The sequence below is a fragment of the Mchenga conophoros genome, linkage group LG6 (assembly GCF_057382185.1).
Source record: "Mchenga conophoros isolate Kocher_MC1m ecotype Shallow Benthic linkage group LG6, M_conophoros_male_GT1.1, whole genome shotgun sequence".
Lineage (NCBI taxonomy): Eukaryota > Metazoa > Chordata > Actinopteri > Cichliformes > Cichlidae > Mchenga > Mchenga conophoros.
The window spans coordinates 35,312,054-35,336,025 of record NC_140531.1 but is presented as its reverse complement, the minus strand read 5'-3'; the positions used below and the strand labels follow the sequence as shown (position 1 = coordinate 35,336,025).

Below are 23,972 nucleotides of genomic sequence, written 5' to 3'. Positions count from 1 at the left end.
AGAGTGCCAAAAAATATCAAAGACCAAAATGTGCAAACATTGCCTTTATCCACTGTATTGTGGAGAGATTTAATGATTCTATTACCATGCAAAACAAATTCTAATAGAAAGTGACAGATCTAGCCTAATGCCTACTAGTACATACGGAAACCATATGGGCTTGTCATCATAGTAAAGACAGCTTCTGCTGCTCTAATCACTCCGACATAGCAGATGCACAGACTGAGGCATTATTGGCAAAATTAAAGCTTCTTCCCCCTTTTTCACATCGTGAAACAGCTGTCCAAAATTTGAGAGTGTAAACTGGAGAGAAATAAGAGAACAAGGGAGAGTGGGAAAGAGAGTGCAATGAGGAAGGGAGCAATGGTCCAAAGTCATACCCCAGAGCGAGTCAGATAAGATACCCCAGAGCTGAGGATTAAGTTTTTGATCCAGATTTTAGTCTGGATTTGGAGCTTTTTCCGCAAGCTGGGTCCATCTGAAAGTCAGGGTTTGCTCAGCGATGTCATGTTGTTTATGTGCGTATTTGTAGGAAACAAAGCGACAGAAGAACGTGTTTACGGCTCATGGTCGCTTGGTATTCAGAGTACATCGCAGCCGGTGCCAACCACAGTAGAAGCAGTTAGCCAGTCCGGCAGTATCAATTTGTCAACATATCCCAGCAAAAATCCTCTAGGGCCCCTGGGAGCCAAAGCAGGGTATTGGTATGAGCGTAGAGTGCCTGGGGTGACCCAGCAGGCATATTTAGCCCCATTTACCATATTTACTAGCATTACAACAAAAATATACACACAGCTGCAGCGTTATATTAACAGCTGCTATAGGAAAGGGTCAAAGACAGTGCATGGCACGCAGCCTGTGTCCTCTGAATCACGAGTCAGCTGGAGGCTGAGACGACATGCAGAGAATGACATGAACACACACACATAGACACACACAGACACACACGGACATATCAAGACAGGACTAAAGCTTTCCCTGACCTCTGACGTTCAACGCTGCATCCACCTACCCACATACACCCTTAAAGAGCGCATACTCAGGGGTATGATAAATTCACAAACTCTCATCCATTAAACATAATATGGTGCAGGTTTTCTGCACATGATATATATAGTATGCAGCACACACTGACAGGCCTTACAAGTAACAAACAGTGAGATCTCGGGCATCTCTCTGACGCTTACCACACAGTGCATTTATAATTTACTGTGCATGTACTTTCTCTGGGATGTTCTTACTCTTCCTATTGGGCACGGAAAAAGATATAACTGAGGAATGCAGCGACCTATAACATGCTGTCGCTTTATTATGTTGAAGAAACTGCAAAAAGCAATTTGTTCTCACATTTGTTGTGGAAAGCTAACTCACTCTTTGCATTTATGCAAATTACATAAATTAGGGTGGAATAACCTAACTAGGTTTCACTTTTTTGATGACTGCATTGTCACCAGGTGGGATAAACTGCACCTAAAAGACAGAAACCACTGCAGTGCACTGCATCTACCTGTAAGTCACGGCCACACACCTAATACTGCAACTTTTATTGCGTGAGATGTAAAAGTACTTCCTTTCACAGTTGGTATTAAGGGCTATATATATATATTAGCTATAGAGAGCAAAACTACAACTGCCTTGGTTGTAAGCATACTTTTTAATGTTGTATTGGTGGACATCTAAGAGGATTACCTTACTTTTTTTGAGCCAGCGAAAAGTGGCCACTCCAGAAACTGTAGTTTCTGTAGCACTTCCATTCATTTTTCAGCCCTGGAGGTCCTGTTCAAACTACAGCTTAATTTCAAGGTCCTCTTACCTACATATTCTGCTGCTTTTTGACAATATTAAGCAATCCTTATTAGCAGATGGCGCTTGGTATAATGGAAAATTTGAGCATTAAAATCTCCATGACCAAAATGAGCAGCCTCCATCTGCTGATAAGGAACATGCTAGAGGGGATCATGTGAAGTAGTAGCAGATAAAGTCTCACTTGTTGCTCTCGTCTTAAAATTGCCTGTGTCAAGGCAGCAGGGGGAAAAAAGTGGACTTAGACATCAAAGATCTGACAAAGAGCCATTCTTGCAACATCCTTGCACCAAATCCCAGAAAATGACATAATGCATTTGTGGACATGGACTACCATAAACACCAACAAAACACAAACAAGGATGATCAAAACCAGGATGGCAATTTACAAGGAATATTTGACATTTTTGGAAGATCTGCTTGTGAATTTTCTTGCTCTTGAGTTATAAAAAGAAAAGATTAAGCAGACTGTATACTGGGAGAAACAGAAAGCCAGGCTTTATTCAGAGGTAACAAAATCCTTCACTCATAAACATGCTATTATCTATTTAGCACATATGACAATTTTGACATTTTTGGTTAAACAGGATTGTGCAGGAATAATTTCAGTTAAAGCAATGTAATACTCACAGAAGGTCTAGCAAAAAACGCACAATAATTTAGAGAAGCTAATAATCCTTCTTATTAATCTCCCTCACTGCCACTGGACATAATGCCAGGGAAAATATAGTTCTATGCCTTTGATTGTTCTTTGTACCTTACAGCAACACACTCACATCAGGCAAATAGCTACCAACTCATTACACTCCCCCTCTATTGCTGTTAAATTGCAGTCATTTGTGTCTTTTAGGCAAATAGACTTGAGTGCTAAGCAAGCAGACATGCCCTGGCTGAAATATAATTGCCTTGACCAAATCTCTTTCTCAGCAGTTAAGAAAATTATATCTGCACAGTCTATATACCTCTGGAGCAAATGTGCACGAGCCTAATATGAATAAACACACCAACTTGGTCACACGCTGAAAATCATCCATCCAATGTATACGCCAGGATTGGTGTACTTCCTTTTAAGCCCCACAGAAGCTCTGCCCAGACCTCTAAAAAAAAGAGGTATCATCTATACACCAATTAAACTGAGAATTGTCTAAAATTGTTCTTGTAGGCCTAGTTGCCACGGCAATTAAGCAAAGAAACTTGAGGACAAAGAAAAAAAAGAAGAAAATCTCAGGCTGGCTATTTGGAGGGGCACGCGAGAGGAAAAAAGAGCAGCATTGTTCTCTGTTTGAGCTCATACACACAAACACTAGCAGAGTGCTGACACCAATAAGCGGTCAATGATTTTCCTAATGGTTCTCCTCTATGGAAAGCCAATTCTCCTGAGGATGCTTAAAACACTGAAAGCCATGTGTAAACTCTACTCCTGCTCAAACACAGATATAAACACAAACACACGCAAGTCTAAAACCTGCCTTGGCAAATTCTCAACCTCCGTTTAACTTCTCTTTTTCTCCTTTACAACAAAGTGCATGTGTATGGATTAACCTTTCCTCTCCCTTTCTTTTGATATGCAGGCATACCCAGTCTTTCACCTTTAGCAAACTCCCTGTAACGGCCATTGCAGGAAACACAGAGGCAGTTATACATGAAGTATAACTCATACACGTGAGCTTGGGTCTTGAGAGTGAAAAACATGCAACACTTGAGCTAATTGTTAAGTGCTATTGTGAAAAAATGACCAAGCTTCCCTGTTTACTGAAATAGAATCATGAATGCTTTATGTAGTATGTATCCAAAATGTGTTTGATATTACGCTTGCACAATCACACTTCCTAATTAACTTCTCTTCCTTTGCCCCCTGTTTCCTGCTCACACATATACATGTTTTTTTTTGTACAGTGTAATTTCTCTATACCTCTGAGGCCCTGTATCCAATGAAGTAGAACAGAAACTGGAAGTATAGCTGGAGACAGATGAGAAGGGTGAGTAGTGGAGAGCACAAAGTGAGGGAAAGTAAAAGCGAGAGGAAATGGGAATAAAATAAGTGGAACGAGAGCAATCGACAAGAAAGAGAATCTAGTGAAAGAGCAGGTCAACTCAGGCGGTGGCAGTGTGGAAGCGTCTACGGAGCGTTGCTGATGTGATGGCATGATGATGATGGTGTTGATGATTCACCGCTGGTAGGAAATCAGAGAGAAGAACGTATTATTATCACGCAGCTCAATTACACCGCAATTTCTCCCCGGCAGCGACAGCCTCTGCAGGGCTCCTCATTGAAGCTGATTTGGGAGGCCTGCGGCGTCTGGAGGACCAGAGAACGACTCAGCAGTGCGGTAAGACATCCCCACTTGAGAAGGGAGAAGAAGAGGAGGCAGGAGAGGACGACCGGGGAGTGAAAGAGTGGTATGAAGAGACTGAGCGAGTATTTAAGGAGAATGGTGAAAAATATGGGAGCGTCTGCGTCGAAATCTCATGAGCTCTGCACTTAAAGTGTTCGGCAGAGTGGAAGCAGGCAGGAAGGACAGACAGGATCTAAATGCGCTGCTGATGGAGAAAACACCTGTTCAGTTATGGGTACCAGCTCTCCGGCTGTTCCCGGTGCTTTAATATGAATACTGAAGAGCAGCTATTCAGGTGGTGCTTTATAATTTTATTTACTCCCAAAGTGTGTGTATGTTATGCATGAGCCAAGGGAGAAAGCAGAATGATGAAAACCTTTGTGTCCATGCAGTAGGGGTGTGTACGTCTGTGAGAGGCAGATTGCATGTGTGAGTGTTTTTTGTGATTCAGGACAGAGACCATTTTAATGATTTTATGCATTCTGCTGTTGCGTGCCTTTAGCACAGAAGGGACACTGAAGAGTGTGTGGGAGTGTGTATGCACATGTAGGCATTTTATGTAGGTGTTTGCATCTACTGGTGCATCCCTGCTGTCTCTAGTGTACCTGAGAATTTCCTGTACAGTGGCTACCCGACAGCAAGGGCAGCTTCAGCTGAACTGTTACAATTGACTTCATGGTGAGGGATTACTTAATATGACCTTGGCAATAAACTCTCCCGCATAACATGTCATGATCACGATTATGATTTGTTCTTTCAAACATCGCCGCACTTTACGATTTTATCACAGGAGATAACCTCTTTATGTTAGTGTAATCTGAGCACATTAATTTTAATCTAACATATCCTTAATGTATCTTTAATGCTGCTTTTCTAAATATTTATTTGTAAGAGATTAATTAAACCACTCTGTGCAATCTAAATAATGTTCAGAATATTGTTGAATTAATACAACTAGGGCTTCAACCAAACATTTGACTATCCAGCAACTCCTTTGTGGATTTTAATTTTAAGTTTTAGTGTTACTTGTTCTTGTTCTTAATTACTACAGACTTTCATATCTAGATTTAACTCCTTTTCAAATGCCTTTAACTGTTTTTTAATCCCTCTGCTTTGTAATGACTGTTCTCCAATTTGTGACTAAATGTGACTCAGTTACCCCCATCACACCATATTTGACTATTTTTCAACAATTTTTATTCTTGACTGCTTGATACAATCAACTTGATTTCCAACACAGCAGGTTTTCAGGTTTCAGCTCTGTTGAATGTATGACTCTACCTGCAACCTGCCACGGGCCAAACCATAACTAGCTGGTCAATGCAGTTAAACAGGAAATGGTATTTACCTTAGGAGCTGTTGGAGACCAAACTCAAGCTTAAACCGGGACACTCATGAGGAGAGAAAAAACTCACACAAATAATAGTCCTAGTTCGGTTTTTGTTATGTTTATGATCTCGTGTTGATTTTATAGTTCTCCTCCTTCAGGTTTCTTAGTCTTTAACCATTCTGGCCATTCCAGTTTTCTGTCTTCCTGCTTCAAAGTGTGCTGTTTGTTACTGTGTTTGGCATTTCCTGTTTTATTTTGTTAATCATAATACTTCCTGTCTTTGTCTCATTCATTTCTCTAATTCCCTAATTGTGTCCTAATTACTCTGGCTTGCTTAGCTTTGTGTTTCTTATTCTGTCGTTTGTGTCTTTGTTTGTCAAGCATTCAAGAGCAAAGAAAATTTTAAAGCAAGAGAAAAAAATTAAAAAGACTGATTTGGGGTAGGAAGCACAGTGTTGTGGTGCACTATTGCCTCATAGAAAGAAAAGAAAGTGTACTTTATTGATCCCCGTGGGGAAATTCCTCTCTGCATTTAACCCATTCACTCAGTGAAGCAGTGGGCAGCCATTGGGTGCCCGGGGAGCAGTGTGTAGGGACGGTACTTTCCATCCATTTTGTGTGGAGTTTGCATGTTCGCCCAATTTCTGCGTGGATTCTTTGCGGGTGCTTGTGCTTTCTCCCACAGTCCAAAGACATGCAGGGGGTTAGATTAATTGGTAATTCTAAATTGAATGAAGGTTTGAAGGGTTATCTGTCTCTATTTGTGTCTTATCTGTCTCTGTCGCTGCCACAAATTAGCTATCTGTCTAGAATGTACCCTACTTTTGGCCCTACAACAGTTGTTATAGGCTCCAGCTCCCCCACAACTCCCCCACAAGGGGAAGAATACATGAATGGATACATATTATACTGATACTTATAGGTGAATTTAAATCATACTTTTGCATTATTTTGCAAATAATGTGATGTTGTTCTTTAATATTCACCTGCTTGCATTTTTATTATTTAAAGTAAACCAGGTAGGTGACTGCCCCATTGCATGCATGGAGCTTGCATGCTAGAATTTTATCCATGGTTAATACAAAGAAATATCCTAATGGAACAACTTATCAGTCAGAGTGAAGAAGTAAACCAGTGGAGTCACACCAAGTCAGTTGTGTTGAAACATCAAGCTGAGATTATTCTTTCAAACATCTTCCTCAGTCTAATCCCAAATCAGAGCTCTTATTATATATTTACGGTTGATAAAACCTGCTGATCACTGTCTTGGCACCAGATTTCCACTAAATCTAAGATTTTACCAACAGAGAGAAAAATTACAGACCTGAACCCTGAAGGAGTGGAGACTATTTGGGCTCAGGTTAGTTTCCAGAAACGGTCTCCAACCACAGAAGTCTATGCCAGTGGGACTCAAGCTACACTAACAAGCCTTCAAACCAAACCGGGTTCCCCAGAGGATTACGCTGGGATTTGAGTCGACATCGGATTTGTAGAAGGGATGAGACGTTCATCTTTTCTTTTTTCCATCCAACATTTCTTTCTTTCTTCTGTCTTACATATCTGTCTTTCTTTCTCTGCATGTCTCTATCTCTCTTTTCTTTCCCCTCTGACTTTCTCTCTTAATCACGCAGACAAGTCTTCTGGGCTGTTGGCATTCAGCTCCAGTTGTGAGAAGAAGAAAAAAAAGAGGAGGAGGAAGAGGAATAAAAGCACTGCTGTCAGTTCTTCTTCTCTTGCTCTACGGGACTGGAAGGACAAAAGCTTTCCCTGACAGACCGGATAGCCCTATCTCTACCCAGCCATCATGTCTTTACCCTGTGTCTTCACCACACCGCCATGTGCTCTTTTCTCTTTCTGTCATCCTCCCTCCCTCTGTCTTACTACAATAACACAGTACATGGAGATTAGTGTATGGCATGTTGAGGAGGAAATAGCAAGGCGCTGGCTCATTGTCAGTGTCATTAGTACGTGTGGGCATGATTACATGTTAATGTATTTGCATTTTACATGTGGACCAGTGTGTTGCATGTTGCTGCAACGATTTAAGGGAAGTGGACAGTCTGTCATGTGCTTCCTCATTGACAAGACTGTCATCCTAAGTAAGATGTGACCATTAGGGTTAAAAGAGGAACAATCTCCATACTGTTTAATGAGCCACAGCAAAAGCTCATTCATGGTGAATGCTGCAGGGTATCCAACAGAGATGCTACATATGCAGTGTGCAGTGTCATCAAGGCCAAAACATCAGCAAGAAAAGAGACGTGAGTGCCAGTACAGAAAATCTGACCTGCAGTTTCTCATCATGTCTACTTGACAGCCTACACCAGGAGGAAAGCAAATCACTTACTGTATGTTCCTTTAGAAAAAAGATAAAGATTACTTGAGTTTGTGTTTTAGCAGAAACCAGCTGCAGAGTTGCAGAAATGAGTTGTTAAATCAATCAAAAACTGAACTCAAACAGTTTGTGTGCACCGGTGGCAGAGATGATTTTTATATTTAAAAAAAAATAGTGGGTGATAATTTCTCACAGCGTTTAGTCTTTTAATGGCCAATTTTCTTCAAGCTGAATGTAAAATAGGCTTTTTAACATCAAATCAGAAAGACTAAGATAGCGCTTATGACCTCAGTATGTCATCATCGAGTTTATTTTCTCAGACAGCACTGCTTCAGAGATGCTCACACCTGTTTTTATTAATCAGCAAATTGCCAATCAACCATGATCGTGTAAAAAAATTGGCAGAATATTTCTCAGTTACATCTAAGACTCTCACGAGATTTGTAATTTATTAAGCGTTAGTAAATGAAAATCAACAGGACTGCGCTTGAGTTTTGCTAATCTCTGATTACTGTGCATGGTAATATGTATTACTTTTGTTTAACTGAGCTTCAAACATCTAGCTTTGTCAGCCTGATTGTTCATTGTTTGTTAAAAAAACATTTTTACATATGGAATCTGAGTTTTTCAGTGGGTGGCATTCATCTCTTTACTGTTTACACAAAAAATAAACGCTCTTTTTAAAGGGATAACCCTGAAACTCAAAAACAGCAAGATTAAAAAAACAAAAAACTGGTATAATAATCCCTCCATATGGCGAGGTTCTAGTCCAAACCAGTGTTTGTGCGTGTATGTGTGCATTTATATTCAGCCTTTAAACTCTGTGCTAAATATTAACATGGATACCCGATTTTAGATAAATCTAATTTCACCCCCCCCCCCAAAGTTCGTCTCTCTGTCTCTCCCTCCCTTAAGGCTGTCTGCTAAGCCTCTTACCTGTGGGATTATTGGCAACGCTACGTATTTTATAGCTTTATTCATCTGGATGATGCGTTATTAATGTGTTGGGGAATGAAACCATCTGTAACGACAGGCAACGGATGATGGGAGGATGAAGGGCAGGGTGGGTGACGGAGAGGTGGGGTGGGGTATGTCACACTGAGGCAGGAGAGTTGGCTGGTCTGAAGTTGTGGTGTGTAGTGATTTCTGTGTATGCAAATGTCGGGTTGACGCAGAGCTGTAATGAGTGATAATAGTGAGCTTTGTTTGAGTTGACGTGGCGGAAGCACCATGAACAGTAGTTATGAGCTTTGATTGTGCAGTTTTACAGATGAGGCAAACAAAGGCATCAAGCAGAGCACATCACACACAGAAACACATCCATATACAGAGTCTAATGTGTTGGCACATTACTCTGAGAGTGCACTGAGAGACACCGAAGCTGATTTTCTTTCAACTTTATCCCTTTCAAATTTATGGGAAAACCTGCATAAACGAGTGAACAAACATAACCAACACAACGGCATCTACACAGGACACAAAGACTCACAAAGCACTTTAGGACTGGAGAAAGCTTTTGTAGTTCAAATAGCTTTTGGAGGAAGTTCACACTTTTTGTGTGTGCACTGCAGGAAAAAGGAACTATCAGCAAAAGAACAACCTGATGGAGTGTACTGTAATACATATGGATTTAAGTGCGCTTGACCTGATGCAACATCAACAACTCCCATATTTCTTTTAAAAAAATGTAAAAGTTAGCTGAGGTACTATAAAAACACTTGGGAAGCAATTGTGTAAACAACAGATAGCTGGGTAGCACATGTAGAAATGGACTGACAGTAAATCCAGTTTATATTTAGCTTTCATGCAGCTGAGAAAATGCATGGGCTTGAATTGTTATTAAAAAAAAAAAAGACTTGATTATAAGGTTCACAGAAATAATATATACAGAAATAATAAAAAAATAAAAAGTGAATTAAATAAATAAATAAGAGGCAGGTTGTCCATAGTTTTGGACTTTCTAGGGCAAAAGCCAGGTCCCCTTTGTCACTGACTTCATGTCATTGCTGTGGTTGTAGTTATTACTATGCCACCCATTAGCTAACTAACTAATAAGTTGCAGATGCAAATGCAATATGAAAAAAAATATCAATGACAGGTATATAGTTCTTAGGGGTTGGTGTTAACCCTCATGGACTCCCCAAAATTCAGCCCGATTTTGGAGTGACACATTTGACAGTTTTTCGGTAAACGGGAGAATAACATTTAGATTCTCATTCCTCTTGTCCAGAAAAACAGTCATTAAGGAAAAAGCTGCGAAGCTTGTCTGATAAGCATCTGCCTTGTCATTACGGACGTTAACCTCATCAGTTCGATTTTTCATTAATTTTTGATTGAATAAAATGTCAGCGTCGTCATCTTGCATGGAGATCGACCATCATCTCCAACCAACAGAACAAAAGAAACATCATTCTTACGCTTAAATTTGAGAAAATGAAAATAAATAAAAGAAATGCACTTGCATAAATTTGTTGATCTATTAAACAATTATCAAAATTATTGCTGCTGATTCCGGTTTTTTTTTTGTAAACTATAGTAGAAACCTACCGGACAGTGAGTTAATTTCATGATGCTGTTAGCCCTTTGAACTGTTAAATAATTAATTAATGGAACACGCTTGATGCTCATCTCCTAAGCAAGAGTCAAGATGACTGACAGGACTGTGTGAGTCATTCTTCTCTGTGTTCTGCTCCTGATAAGTATGTTTCTCATGCTGTGACACCTGTTGAATAGTTAAATGGCTGTTCCTCCTTTGCACAATGTCAGTGGAGAAGAGGAAGACAAGGGAGCGAATGCTGCAAACTGATTACACTGAAAAAGCTTCCAATACATGCATAATGTGTGCTAGGAAGAGTGTTAAACAGGGAAATATCTGTGCTGTGGATTCTATGAAACTTTCAGTCTCCATGCTACAGAGCACATAATCAAAGTTTTAGGATGCCACACTGACACTGACATTTTTGCCTTTTAGTAGGCTCAGCTTAGTGAAATAACATGACAGGGTTTTAAGAGTATTGCATTATGATAATGATAAAATGTTTTTTCTGTTGCTGGAAGAAGCACCGGTGTCACGTATACAAATTACACTTCAACATCAAAGTGTCTTGGGTTTTCGATGTGTCTCTTTCAAGTCTGAGGTGCACACTTCCTCCCTTAGATCTGAATATGTTCTCACCTCTCTCTGTGACTAAAGGCACTTAAAAAAAGAAACTCCCTGTGTGTAAAAGCACAACCACAGTTGGATGCACTGACGGGCAGGCTGTGCTTTACTTTTGCCTCATTACAGGTTTAACAAAATAACACTTTATTGATGTAATGATTGAGACGTTTGAATTTTTAAATCACACAGTGCATCTTCATGGACTGTAATTATGTACGTTCAAAGGTCTGTTTAAAACAGAATAGCTCGCACTCTACAACGATTTACTTTAGGGGAGTGCCAATTTAACTGACAATTACCACTGTGAAAATGGCTTTGACAGGATACAAAACCCAGCACTGACAGTGACTGGTGCATGAAGTAGCGCCGGGGCAAGTGATACCGCCAGGAAGGCAACGTGAGAAAGCACTGAATTTAAAAATGGAAGAAGGTGAACAAGCAGCTTTTATCACAAAGTGAACAAAAGACTTTCAGGGAAGGACAAATGAATATTTTGACCCTAAACTCATAATACAATCACACTTTTGTATTACTTCACAGTGATTTACAGTGCATGCCCGAAGTGTCACAGTCAAAAATCTAATTTGCATGAATGACAATTAACATGTGAATGAATGTAAAAGGTGTACCCTGCCTCTCGCCCTATGACAGCTGGGATAGGCTCCAGCGCCCCCCGCGACCCTGAAAAGGATAAGCGGAAGCGAATGGATGGAATGGATGGATGGATGAATGTAAACACAGCACACAGTCTAATCTTTAACTATCTCTGCAGACTTGCCAGTTCTTTACTGCTTCACTTGGGGGGATTTAAGCCAACATTACTGTCAGTTAGGTGAGCGGCTGTATCTTAATCTATTATTTGTTTCACCGTGGTGTAAATCTGAGCTGCTCTTTCATGTTACACTTTTTAAAAAGCTTTTTATCATTATTTTCCAGTGTTTGCTAGCAAAAGGGGGCACAAGAAGCACAAGCAGTGGACATTTCTTGGAAAAAAAAAAAGAACATTTGCTCATAAATATAGACAACATTAGCACAAATGCAATCGTTTATCCTGTCTGCTCTTTAAACTACAGCACTACATGTATATGTACATTCAAAAAGGGAAATTTGAAAACAAAAAAATGACGCACACTCTGTGTGTAGCTATAAATTTCTAAGTGCATGTGGGTGTTTGTGGGGAACTGTTTCCCTGCACGCACACAACATTTTGGGTGTTTGTTGAGCGTGCTGGTGTGTATGTGTGTCAGTGTGAGTCAGCAGTGTGATCACGGACACAGTGTTGGTTGTGGTGGTAGTTGGAGGATAGATGGTAGCAACAATGGATTTTAACAAAGCTCCTAAATATGACAAATCTAAGGTGTACATGTGAGGCGGTGTGCATGATGGCAAGATGAACGTTGGTCCCAGCATGACTAGAGAAAAAATGTTTCCATTTTAAACTTGATGTTAATTCTCACACTCTTTAAATCCATTTTAATGACAATAAAATATTGATATTCAAGCAAAGTGTGGCCAAGGATGTGAACACCTAGAGATACAGCTCACAGGACAGCAATCGGAAGCTTCCTCCCAAAAATTTTTCCCTAATTTGAGAGCAAAACTTGTGTTTTGCTCCGACTCAGAACTAACAAGGCCTTGTCAATCACAAACAATTTGATTAACATATCTGCTGTTTTTTGCTTCTTTGAAGAAATTGGATATACACCAAAGCCAAATGTGTCTCTGTATTGAATATCTTTATATTACAATAAAATTTATAATAATTTGAGGTTAAGCACATCATATATCATCACCACACTGTGGAAACATGTTGAAAAAACAGTAAAAAGACATCTCCAGATGGTTTGTAATGCCATATTTGCTATTGGAAACCATTAGGAAAACTCAGCACAATGGAAAAAGTGTACATCAGTGGTAATGTTACGTGTCTTACCATGACTAATGGGAAAACTCTTTACAACACGTGTGAGGTGGACACCCGCTGGGCACATGGGGATGATGATAGTATATGACTAGTGCAGCAGATGGAAAGAAACCGCTGACGACCAGATGTGAAGCCAGACTCTTTTCAGAGCTTTCCTCAGTCTGCTGCTGAAGGTAGATTGGTTTAATTCTGGCACATTAACAGTTTTTCACATCTATCACCAGCACCGCCTTAATAAGCACCTATTAATAATAATCATGATACCAATTCTTGTAATAAACCGATGTCAGGCAAAACAAGACAGACTAATTAATACGTGCAGAACTTTTTGGTCATGAATCTTTAACAGGTAGCCACAGCGTGCGTGAAAAGACAAATTCAGAGCTGACATAATATCACTCGTGATTAAATCCAGTTATTTGTGAAGGAAAGCCGTGGTGTCTGTTGGACTAGAAAAGAAAATGTCTACACTCTCGAGCAGAATTTCCCTGAAGAGACACGACAGGAAACAACCACTAATGACAACTGTAGCTCCTGCCTGCTGGGATGACACATCCAATGTTTCCATCCAACACAAGTTATCACATAGAAATTCTTCTATTGTCATACTGTAGCTTGTGGCTCATTCTATTCTGGATCAAAATGCTGCTATCCCCTCTCTCAGATGTGGTGACTCATATAGCATCAGTTAGCAGGTGCTTATGCATCAGCCTTAAGCTGGACAACTCTGCCATGCCAAGCCACATACACAAAAACACACACACAAACCAGCCACAAGGCGAAAAAAAAAATGCAGCGATTAACCAGTGTATGTGGCCGAGAGCACCAGTTGAATTTATGAATCCGGGGGGGCCACCAAAGTGGAGAGAGCAAGCAGAAATCCGACAGGCATGGAGCAAGTGCGCTCATAGGCTGTACTGACTGGATACAGGCTGACTGTATGTGCTTTAACAGTCATATACATCTGGCAGATTGTTTTTAAAGCAGCGAGGAAAAAAAAGGTCTTGACACCCAACTGTTACTCTTATGTCATACATGTACAACACATTAAAATAGATATAAAACCATAAAGCGTTAGAAGATAAACTCACTAAGAAGGACCACTGTCTACACAGGAGTTATGCAGGGATATTTCATTAGAGGATTCTCTGTCAAAAAATAGAATACTGATTCAAATATAACCTTGCTTCGGCGTGACTTTGCATTGCGGAGATGCCGGCAGGTGGAACTCAGTGTCCCACCACATGAAGCGAGTGAATCACTAGAAAATCTGCGGAGGAGACAGATGATACAGTGCACGGCTCTGAGAGACTGGCTGTCGCACAGTGTATCAAACTACATCAAAGCCTGTTATCTACTGGTTGCATGGTGGATGAGGAGTGGGCTACACATGAATGACTGGCAGCTTTATGAAGGGAAACTACTGCACACTTGCCAGGAACAACGGTGTCCAACTTTTTCAGGGCAACCTAGCTGCTTGACAAGAACCCCAGTCAGAAGCTCGGTTTTCGAGAATGTAATCTGATACATCAGGTTGTGAAAATTAATCAAACGATGTGTGGAAGAACTGTGGAACCGTTCAGTATGTTAGCCTCTGGCAAAAAATGTCATTTTGTGGAACCTGCAAATAAATATTTGGATTTGTAGAAGCCAGTTTTTTTTTTAAAGATTTTCAAAGAGTCAAACGTGAAATTAGATTCTCTAAATGACTGTAAATGGGTACACTCCCACAGGCAATAACTTAACTTGATTTAGTATTATTGATTTATTCATATTGTTTTCAAGATGTTCATTATGCTGGTCTGGGAGTTTGTTTCGGCTCCACGTCTGTCTTGTGCTTCGTGATTCACGCTGCCACAACCAATAAAACTGTTCCTGTTTTCACAAACAGGCTCTCTGTACACTCCAAAACTACTTTGCAAATTAGGTTATGTTTCTATTTGGCCTGCTGCCTGAGACAGTGCTGCTGAGCCATGCAGCAACTGTAGTTGACTTGAAATACCAAACAGAGCATGACAGGTATAGGCTACAACCTCAGCCACTGACTCTTCTATTAAAACAGCCTTATTTAGAGAAGGATTTACCCCTCTGTGCTATTATTCCACACTGGAGAGAGCAGCGTGTGTGCGGGCTGACTCCAGATTTCATACTCAGCTTTGGCATTTCAAACTCAAGTCTGGACACGAGTGCGTTCATTTAAACGGACGTTCAAACGGTGCAGTGTGGCTCCAGACCAAAGCGAGCATCCAGGATGCCAGTCTCCCAGCACTGGTAGAGTAAAAAAAAAAAGGGCTCGCTTTGCATCTGACATCCTATCATTTCCTTGCGAGACAGCCTTTGCTCTACTGACAACAATTCAAACACTCATTTGGGCCCTGCCGTGTGCGTGGAGATGTTTGACCTGCCTGCCAACCCCATTCATCCCCGGCGAGACAGTCTTTTTTTCGCGGGGGATACGATATGAATACATCGGCAGCGCCTCTGTCTTACCGGCTGCTGTGTGTGGCGAGACCCCCCTCTCCCAGGCGGAGGGAGATGCTGCCGCTGCTTGTCCCCGTGCTGGAAATAGTGGCTGCCAGCGGCTTTGTTGCCCGCGACCCGGTCCCTCTTCTCCCGCACGTTTGACCCTCCGTTTTCTCTTTCTTCCCCGGAGTCGAGGGTGCTGAAGTTCCACACAATCAGCGTCTGCACCAGCAGCACCGTGAGGGCAGCTATGAGCGCGGACCGCGACCGTCGGGCCAGCCTGCGAGCACACAAGCCGCCGACCATCTTCGCACCGGGCTGCACGGAGCTGGAGGACCGTCTGTGGCTCTGCGCAGCGCGACGGGAGGAAAGAGTGGAAGTAGAGGGAGGACGAGGAGGAGGAGGAGGTCGTGGTGGAGAAGGAGGGAGGGAGTCTCGGTTTTACGGCGGCTGAGGCGAGGAGAAGCGTCGAGAAGGAGACACAGGGCCACCGTGTGGTGAAACTCGGTGAGCTTTCCAGCAGCAGAGGATGCTCCCGGCATCTGTACGGCTGTCTCTGCTGTTCACTGTCCGTGAGAGGAACTGAAGTCTCATTTTTCATCTTTTAAAGGAATTCAGGTAATGACTAAATAGCTACCTGCAAATGTTTGAAATGGCCGATGTCACTATCATTAGAGGGCAGAAAACAGCCGTATTAGTAAGGCTTAAATGGGTTCTTGTCAGACACTGGCAGCTTTTATCTAATGCACCCCAGTGGAATTTTTTAGGGCCTTTCTGGGTTTTAGAAAGATTATCTCCTTTGCACTACATTTGCTGCAGCCCAGCTGGGATCCAATAGGAAAATTACATTTGTCCTCCCCCATGTGCTACAGCTGAATAATGAAGCTGGTGATTTGCCCCCAGTCCAAAATGAAATATAATTTTCATTATGGGGGCTGGTCATCTGGTCAACTGTCCTTTTAACCAATAGACCCACCTGCTGTTCACACTAATCTTTCACCCAGTAAGATCTGGAAGAGTGCTGGAGATGGTGGCTGCCCCGAGAAGAAAATGTACAGTTTGGACTTTATGACGATATTAGAAATTCATAAAGTCTAGCACAGATTTATGCTTTTAGTACTGGCTGTGTGATTATGTCCACACAGCCACTTTTTGTTTTTTTATTGTTACTGTGTGGAAGAGAAGTGCTCATTGACTGGTTACCAGTGTTGGTCAAGTTACTTGAAAAAAGTAATCAGTAACTAATTACTGATTACTCCCCCCAAAAAGTAATCCCGTTACTTTACTGATTACTTATTTTCAAAAGTAATTAATTACTTAGTTACTTAGTTACTTTTTAAAAACACGATTTACAACCTGAAGAGGTGATAAAGTGATAGATCTTTCAGCCCAATTCTACTTTTTCTACATAATCCATCATACAAAATGTAATCAAATGGAAAAGTCTCTTTTTTTAACTTGTTTTATCAGTTTTAATCTTTTAACTTTATGCATCAAGCAAAACATTTAATTATATGCAACATTCTCTGACTTGAATAAATTAGTTTAACATTTAAACCTATTTTCTACACATTCCAGCACATAAAATAAAATATTTTTTGTGTTTTCACTCACTCTTTCAAACAGATGCAAGTAAAACACAGCAGAAAATAAATAAAGTCAAAGACTCAGCGGTCCTTTTGCTCTATTTTCACCTGTAAAGCAGGAGCAGGGTAGGCGGAGGGTTACCCTGGTGCAGGTGTGCTGCGGTCAGTTGAAGAATCCGCGCGAGTGTCTCTGTGAGTTTCCCATCACGTCGTAGCTACTCGGTGCTTGCTCGGAAGTTTAGGGGTTTTTTTCGCTGTAAAAAGAAGTTTTCTTCCCACGCACGATGGACGCTAATGTTTTTGTCACTTTTTATGGAATCAAACTCAAAGTAAGGTCAGTACTTCCACACTTTAAACGCTGCACGCTCATACTCTCTCCCGCACTCGATATATTATCCATTGTTGATCTGCACACAGCTGCTGTCACCAACGTCGCACTTGCTTACGTCACTGTCATGAGACATTCTCGCAAAAAAAAATCACGGTTTTAGTAACGCAGTAACGCAGCGTTCCTACGGGAAAGTAACGGTAATCTAATTACTGATTTTGCAATAGTAATCCCTTACTTTACTCGTTACTTGAAAAAAGTAATCAGATTACAATAACGCGTTACAAGTAACGCGTTACTGCCCATCTCTGCTGGTTACTGTAGCACACCTTCTGCCATGGATTTAATGAGTCTCTCGCTCTCTCTAACGTTCTTCCTTCATACCAGCAACATAATTACGATTTCAGAATAGACTGAGAGCAGGATTCACCATCTTACCAAGGCTTTTCTAAACCCTTTGATAGATTCAAGATGAAACTATTTTCCCATCCTTCAGTTCGTTGGTAGTTTATTTTATTTTGACTTGTACAGTATTTCTGAGGAAACCTCTCTTTGGCCACTCTCTCTGTCTTACACTTTCTTTCTCTCTTCTAAAACGCTCCATGGTTCCCAGGTTTTTTATAAATGACAGAAAGAAAGTAATAATATCTCCTCCAACAGGCCTTTTTATACACAGCAGGCATTTTGACTTGCCATTGTAGAAAAAGCGTAGGTGTTGCTAAAAACATTAAAAATGGCTCAAGTGTTCCAGTAAGTCACAACAGTGACCCAGCATGAAGAATACCAGGAGCCTGGAACTGAGGAAGCTGAATAGAATTCAGTCATCAATAATTTTATTCTTTTACAGCTGTGCTTTCCCTGCTGTGACATGCCAAAATGACTTATGTGAAAAATGCCTGTCTTTGGAGAGTGGAGCTGTCCTAACAATCAGCAGGTGGCGAATATTCATGCAAATGGCACCAGTTTGTTATTATTATTATTATTATTATCTTAAATTTACATGCAGCTTATTGCGTTTAACATCTCACTCATGAGAAAAAAACAGAAACCACTAGAGACAACCAAACTGAAAGTGAAAGCACTCAAAGCTTTTAAAACAGCAAAATTAGCAAACATTTTAAACTTTTTTTTTGTTTTTTTGTTATCGGATCAGATTTGACTGATTATTATTTTTTTACATATTGTTTTTTTTTTTAATGTCCACATAACCATTAAATTATAAGTCAATTTTTAGACAATGCTGCTACATAACTACACAAAAAGTTTCTGTTATTGTTCCAGAATGGCTTCAAAATTTGGAGAATTTAAATACATTTCAAAACAACTAGAAGTGACATTGAAATGCTCAAATGATTAGCATTTTCATAAAGAAGGACATATCTTTAATGGCTTTATAGTTTAGCTTTACCCCTCTGGCTCTCTTCCACAGCATGTCTTTTATCCTGTTTTCCATCTCTCTCCCCAACCGGTTGCAGCAGATGGCCCCGCCCCTCCCTGAGCCTGGTTCTGCCGGAGGTTTCTTCCTGTTAAAAGGAAGTTTTTCCTTCCCACTGTCGCCAAAGTGCTTGCTCATAGGGGGTCATATGATTATTGTGTTTTTCTCTGTATGTATCATTGTAGGGCCTACCTTACAATATAAAGCGCCTTGAGGCTACTGTTGTTGTGATTTGGCGCTGGTTAAATAAAACTGAATTGAATTGAATTAACATGTGATACAGCTAGTTAGGTAAGGTATTATGATGGGTTAATATGAAGAAAGGAAATCTTGCCATTTGAGTTCCAGTGACAACGCCACAGTGTCACTGATTCTCTAGCAACTGTGTTTGTGTTTATTTCACTCCAGTGACACACTTATTCAGTAATTTCATAGCCTAATTTCAAAAAGTTCTCCTCAGACTGGTGACTCATCTTGGATAGGTCACTTAATCACTTACATAAAACCATTTCTTAAGGCGTACGTACACCTTAGAAATGAATCCATGAAAAAATCCAAAGCTCTGTAATGCTGACGAGTAACCAGAAGCCCACACCAAACTCTGCACCTACTGTTACTAATTACCATTTACATTCAGACTAAGAAAAAAGAAAAAGAATCTGGCACTGATGATGTCATTCACACTTAAAAGGAGATTCGCTCGCTGAGAGTTTGTGTAGGAAGCTTCACAAATAACTCTCATGTCCCACTCTGAGGAGCGAATATTTTTATACCAATCAAACTTTCAGTTGAACTCTTCGGAGTGATTCAGAGATGGGTGTTAAATACGCTTCCTGAGCTCTACTGGCTCTTCTATCTCTGAGTAACAGAGATAGAAAGCTTAGATACACAGCCCCATACTTCACCTACACCTACACCTGCAGTTTGGTTATGCTCCGTTTCTACAGTAGGATTACATTCACGCTACCACGGTTAAGACCTGGTCCTGTTATAGAATAAATGCAATATATCACTAAAAGCAGTCACAAACCTTCACCTATGAGTCAATAAAATAAAAAAATAACAAAAGTAGGGCTGAGTACTGTGTAACAGGGTGCAAAAACTTAAAGCTGAATCCAAACTAATCTTGAAATCAAGTTCATTGAGTGTTGAATTTCAGCAGTGGCCTACCCACTGGGCTCAGTGGGCTCCGTAGGAAGTGCTACCACACTCAGTAAATGTGCTCAGTCAATCAGCCAATCACAGGGAGATGAATGTATCAGGGCTTCATTACACCATCCAACATGGATTACAGCACACCTATGGGTGGCCACTCACTATAAAACATCCAAACTGTTTTAGATTTTACATTTTCTGTTGGTTCTTTTGGGTCAAACCCAGGAAATGCAAATTCTGATACGTCCTAGTTTAATTGACACACAGCCATTGAATTTCCTTTGTTTACACGAACAGACCTTTCATTAAAAATGATCATTCTCCTTTAGAAGTTATTAGACATATGGTCTCTATATATAATATATGCATATTTCTTTGTTTTGCATATTTATTTTATATTAGAACATTTATGTGCACTTCCTGCCTGCATTACAATAAATTCCTTGCTGTGCCCTAAATCATATAGGGGATGAGAATAGTTTTAACATGTTATATATGTAAAGATATTATGTAACATTTTTAAATTATATGCAGAATGTACTCTCAGATTATTTCATTAAGTCCACTGAAGACTGTAATTTACGTGGGTGACTGTATACTGGCCCCAGTATTGCAAACTGACCATGAGATGAAGCTGCAGTCCATCCACCAGTGGTGACTCAGAAAACAAGGCTCTCTCTGTTGGTTAGTTTACTATAGAGAGGAGAAGAGGACAATCCCTTCAATTTCCCACTAGATGTTTAGCCTTGAGTTTCCCTGTGGCTGTGATATACATCTCTTTAAGAGAAGAGTTCTGAAAAATTCACATTTCCCAGTCAGATGTTTTATGATAAAGGTGCCTGGCTATCTTACATAATTATGATCATGATTAGCCTTCATATTCCTACCTGTTCTTGCCTTAACTCACTAATTTTGAGCATTAAGGGAGAGTGAAAAAAACTAGAGAACACCGTTAAGCCTAAAAGTTATATCTAACATTAGCAAACATTTACACAGACTTATTTCTATACTTTTTTTCCAACTCTAATAAAAAGAAAATCTAGCATATTTGGGGCCTACTTTCAGGTACTTGCCACAAGGGCTGACCACAGAAGGTAGCTCTGCATGTTTGAATTGGCAGACTTCTACTAGATCCTCTTCCAAAATATTCCTAAGGGCAGATTTTTGTCTCTGGCTGGAATTGAACCAACAACCTTAAATGCCCTAACAACTACACCATGGGAGGCATCCCTCTAATTTCAGCTTATTTTAGCCATGGTGGGGTCAAATACTTGACAGTGTTTATTAGCAAGTCACTAACTTTGTCTTGTTTTTTGGTCTAAAAGCAACACCTTTTACATAGCATACAGCTGTTTGATCCACTCACACACTGATTATTAAACTTAAATTTGATTAGACACATCACAAGAATGAGTGATGATGAAAGTAAAACCCTCACAGTGTTGTGGCTTACAACTGCGACATCGTGATCAACAATTACTATTGATCCAACATACCGAGCCTGTTGATGTTAAAGCTCAAGCAGCCATACCATTAGTTTGTCTAATCACTCAAAATGAACAGCTCTATTTGATGTAACGGTTCCAGTTTCATCTGTCTTACATTCAAGCATAAACTGAAGCTTTTAATGCAAGCTGCTGGGCTATGCGGAGAGTATTTTTCAAGACATAACACACCAGGGACAGTTACATCAGACCCTGAGAATTGGTAAATGAAAAAATAGCCTGCTGCCTACTTGAAGCATTTATCATGTTTACTCTGTGGTGTTGAATAAGTGATTGAGCTTTAGGCGACTAAAGAAAAATGAGGATGACTATTAAAAACATTTCAAAAGGCAAATTTAAAATGGTTTACTGTCCGGAGAGTTTAAAAAAATTGTGTCAAAACATTATGTCTACCAAAACCTACTGTGCTATATATCAAAACAGTCCAGGCCCACTTAGGCATGGGCTGTTTGAGACCTCTAAATGTGTCCTGTATTATTAAGGATCTACTTTAACAGCAGTTCCATTATGTCCTGTAAGCTGGGAGTATGAGCTACCGTGGACTCCAGCATCCCCCAACACCCCATCACTTGTTTGTGCCTACCTACTTGAACCACTGTTAGTAGGCTCTTATCCCTGCTGCCTGGGAGCACCCCGCAGGCCTTGCAGTTTGGCTCCAACCCAATCTTGTGGCTCATGTCAAACTTACTTAGACCTTTACACCTTCCCATTTGTCCACATCCAAGAAGTTGCACATGAGATCCACTTCCTCGGTTGCACGAGGGCTCTCGAGGTAGAGTGGTTTGCCAAATTATTTGAAGGTCAGTCGTTTGATCCCCACCTCCTCTTTTTGATGTTTTAAGGTATCTTTGGGCAAGATACTGAACTCCAGATTGCCCCCCTATGCTGTTATTGGTGTGTATGCATGTAAAATAGCTTTGAGTGGTCAGGAAGCCTTGAAAAGAGATATTTAAATGCTCTTTTCAAGGCTTTAGTGTTGATTTTCAATACTATGTTGAATGCATATTGAAAGAATAACTGTTCCCAGCTGGAACAAGATTTTCCAGCATTTCCATGGCTGTGTCCTACAACACTCAATGTGCCCAATATTGAGGGAATACACTAATTATCAGACTATCCTCTGCACTAAAGAAAAATGACACAAAACTGTATCCAATTATATTCATCATCCATTATAATCAATTTATTTGAGGACCTGGGATTGAAATTGGGTTAGTTATTCATGTCAGTTAAACATGTCGTTAAACAATAATGTACTTCTATAGTGCTTTGATTTTTTCTTTGACCCTGGCTAAATCCTAAGTGCTGGTTGTGCACTAAGGATCAGAAAGCTTTTGGATATATGAGACATCACTAGCGACTTTATTTCATAATCGAGTCTTTCGTGAGAGCTATTCATTCTTCTTTGTTTTGGAGTAACACAACACCAAGGTGAATAAATAAGAAGACACGTGGGACACAGACAGTGGCTATAGCTTTCTGGCAACTTGGTAGCTAAATGAAAGTCAAAACAACATAATTGAAGTAGAATGGACAAAATATTCTTGATAAAAATTCTGACACTAGTCATTGTGTGAATATATCCTGCACAGAATTGGAAAGTAAAGTATATGCTATAGTGGGTTTGAAATTATCTTTTTGAGGTTCACACTGCAGTTTTTCATCTTCAGGAATGCCTTGACTGACACAGACACAAAGCACACGCAGTCCCAAACCACAGCTTGATACAAGACAAAGAATGTGAGCTGTTAACGCTGTGACAAGGCAATAAGACATTCTTACCATCCTCAGGCTTCCATCTTTATTTTCAGCTTAACTCCAAGTTTGTCTTGTACAAGACTTTTCGCTTAGGAAAGACTTTTAAAAAGAAGCGGGCCATTTCAAGGAAAATGTGAGGAAAATGAATTTGTTTTGCTTCTATCATGCAGTTAGATGGGAAGAAAAGTAATGTCAATGGAGCTTGAGTGAAGTCCTTGTCAAAAAGTAAAGTTCGGTAGGTTTCTGCATTTTGAAACACCTAATCTGCGTTCTGATCATACAGATTTCTTGAAGCATTTGAATTGCCATGCAAGTGATTAACTTGGTGACATTTCTGCAGGCAAACAATGCGAACATTTCAGAGATAAGGGTCCAGACCGCAGACTGTTGCACTGAATTTCAAAATCTCTTTATATGCACGCAGGCACTCCAAAAATATTTGAGCATCTTATAAATGTTAATTCTTACTTTGTTGAGGAGTGAGAGACAGGAGGAGGGAAGAGAGGCTGCAAACTGCAGAGAAGTAAAGGTGTTAATTACGACAGAGATGAGAACAAGGAAGGAGGAAGGAAAGGCAGTGAGGGAGGAGATGCACATACTGCAACAAATGAGAGCAAAATGAAAGAAGAGCCAGATGAAGAATAGTTAAAGGACGAAAATAGATGTAATTGGAAAGTAGGGGTGAAGTCAGAAAATGGAAGGGAGAATAGAAAACATAATCAAAGCATGGCAAGTGTGCCTATAGGTCTACTAAATTAGTAAAGAGTAAAAGAGAGAGGTAGATGATGTTATAATCACTGGAAGACAGCGAGCAGGAAAAACAAAACCATTTATGAACTCAATATGAAGAGATT

General features: G+C 40.3%; 1 protein-coding gene and 1 long non-coding RNA gene across 2 annotated transcripts in view; one reads left to right on the top strand and one right to left on the bottom strand.

The window, feature by feature from the left end:
• xylt1 (xylosyltransferase I) overlaps window positions 1-15,812 on the bottom strand; it is an 81,241-nt gene extending 65,429 nt beyond the window's left edge. Inside the window, exon 1 of the mRNA XM_085277744.1 lies at window positions 15,379-15,812. Coding sequence (XP_085133870.1) covers window positions 15,379-15,657 — 279 coding nt within the window. The 5' untranslated portion in view covers window positions 15,658-15,812. The remainder of the gene's footprint in view (window positions 1-15,378) is intronic.
• The window catches only part of LOC146573153 (uncharacterized), a 107,256-nt gene continuing 98,972 nt past the window's right edge, over window positions 15,689-23,972 (top strand). Inside the window, exon 1 of the long non-coding RNA XR_014892786.1 lies at window positions 15,689-15,969. This is a non-coding gene — a long non-coding RNA (uncharacterized LOC146573153). The remainder of the gene's footprint in view (window positions 15,970-23,972) is intronic.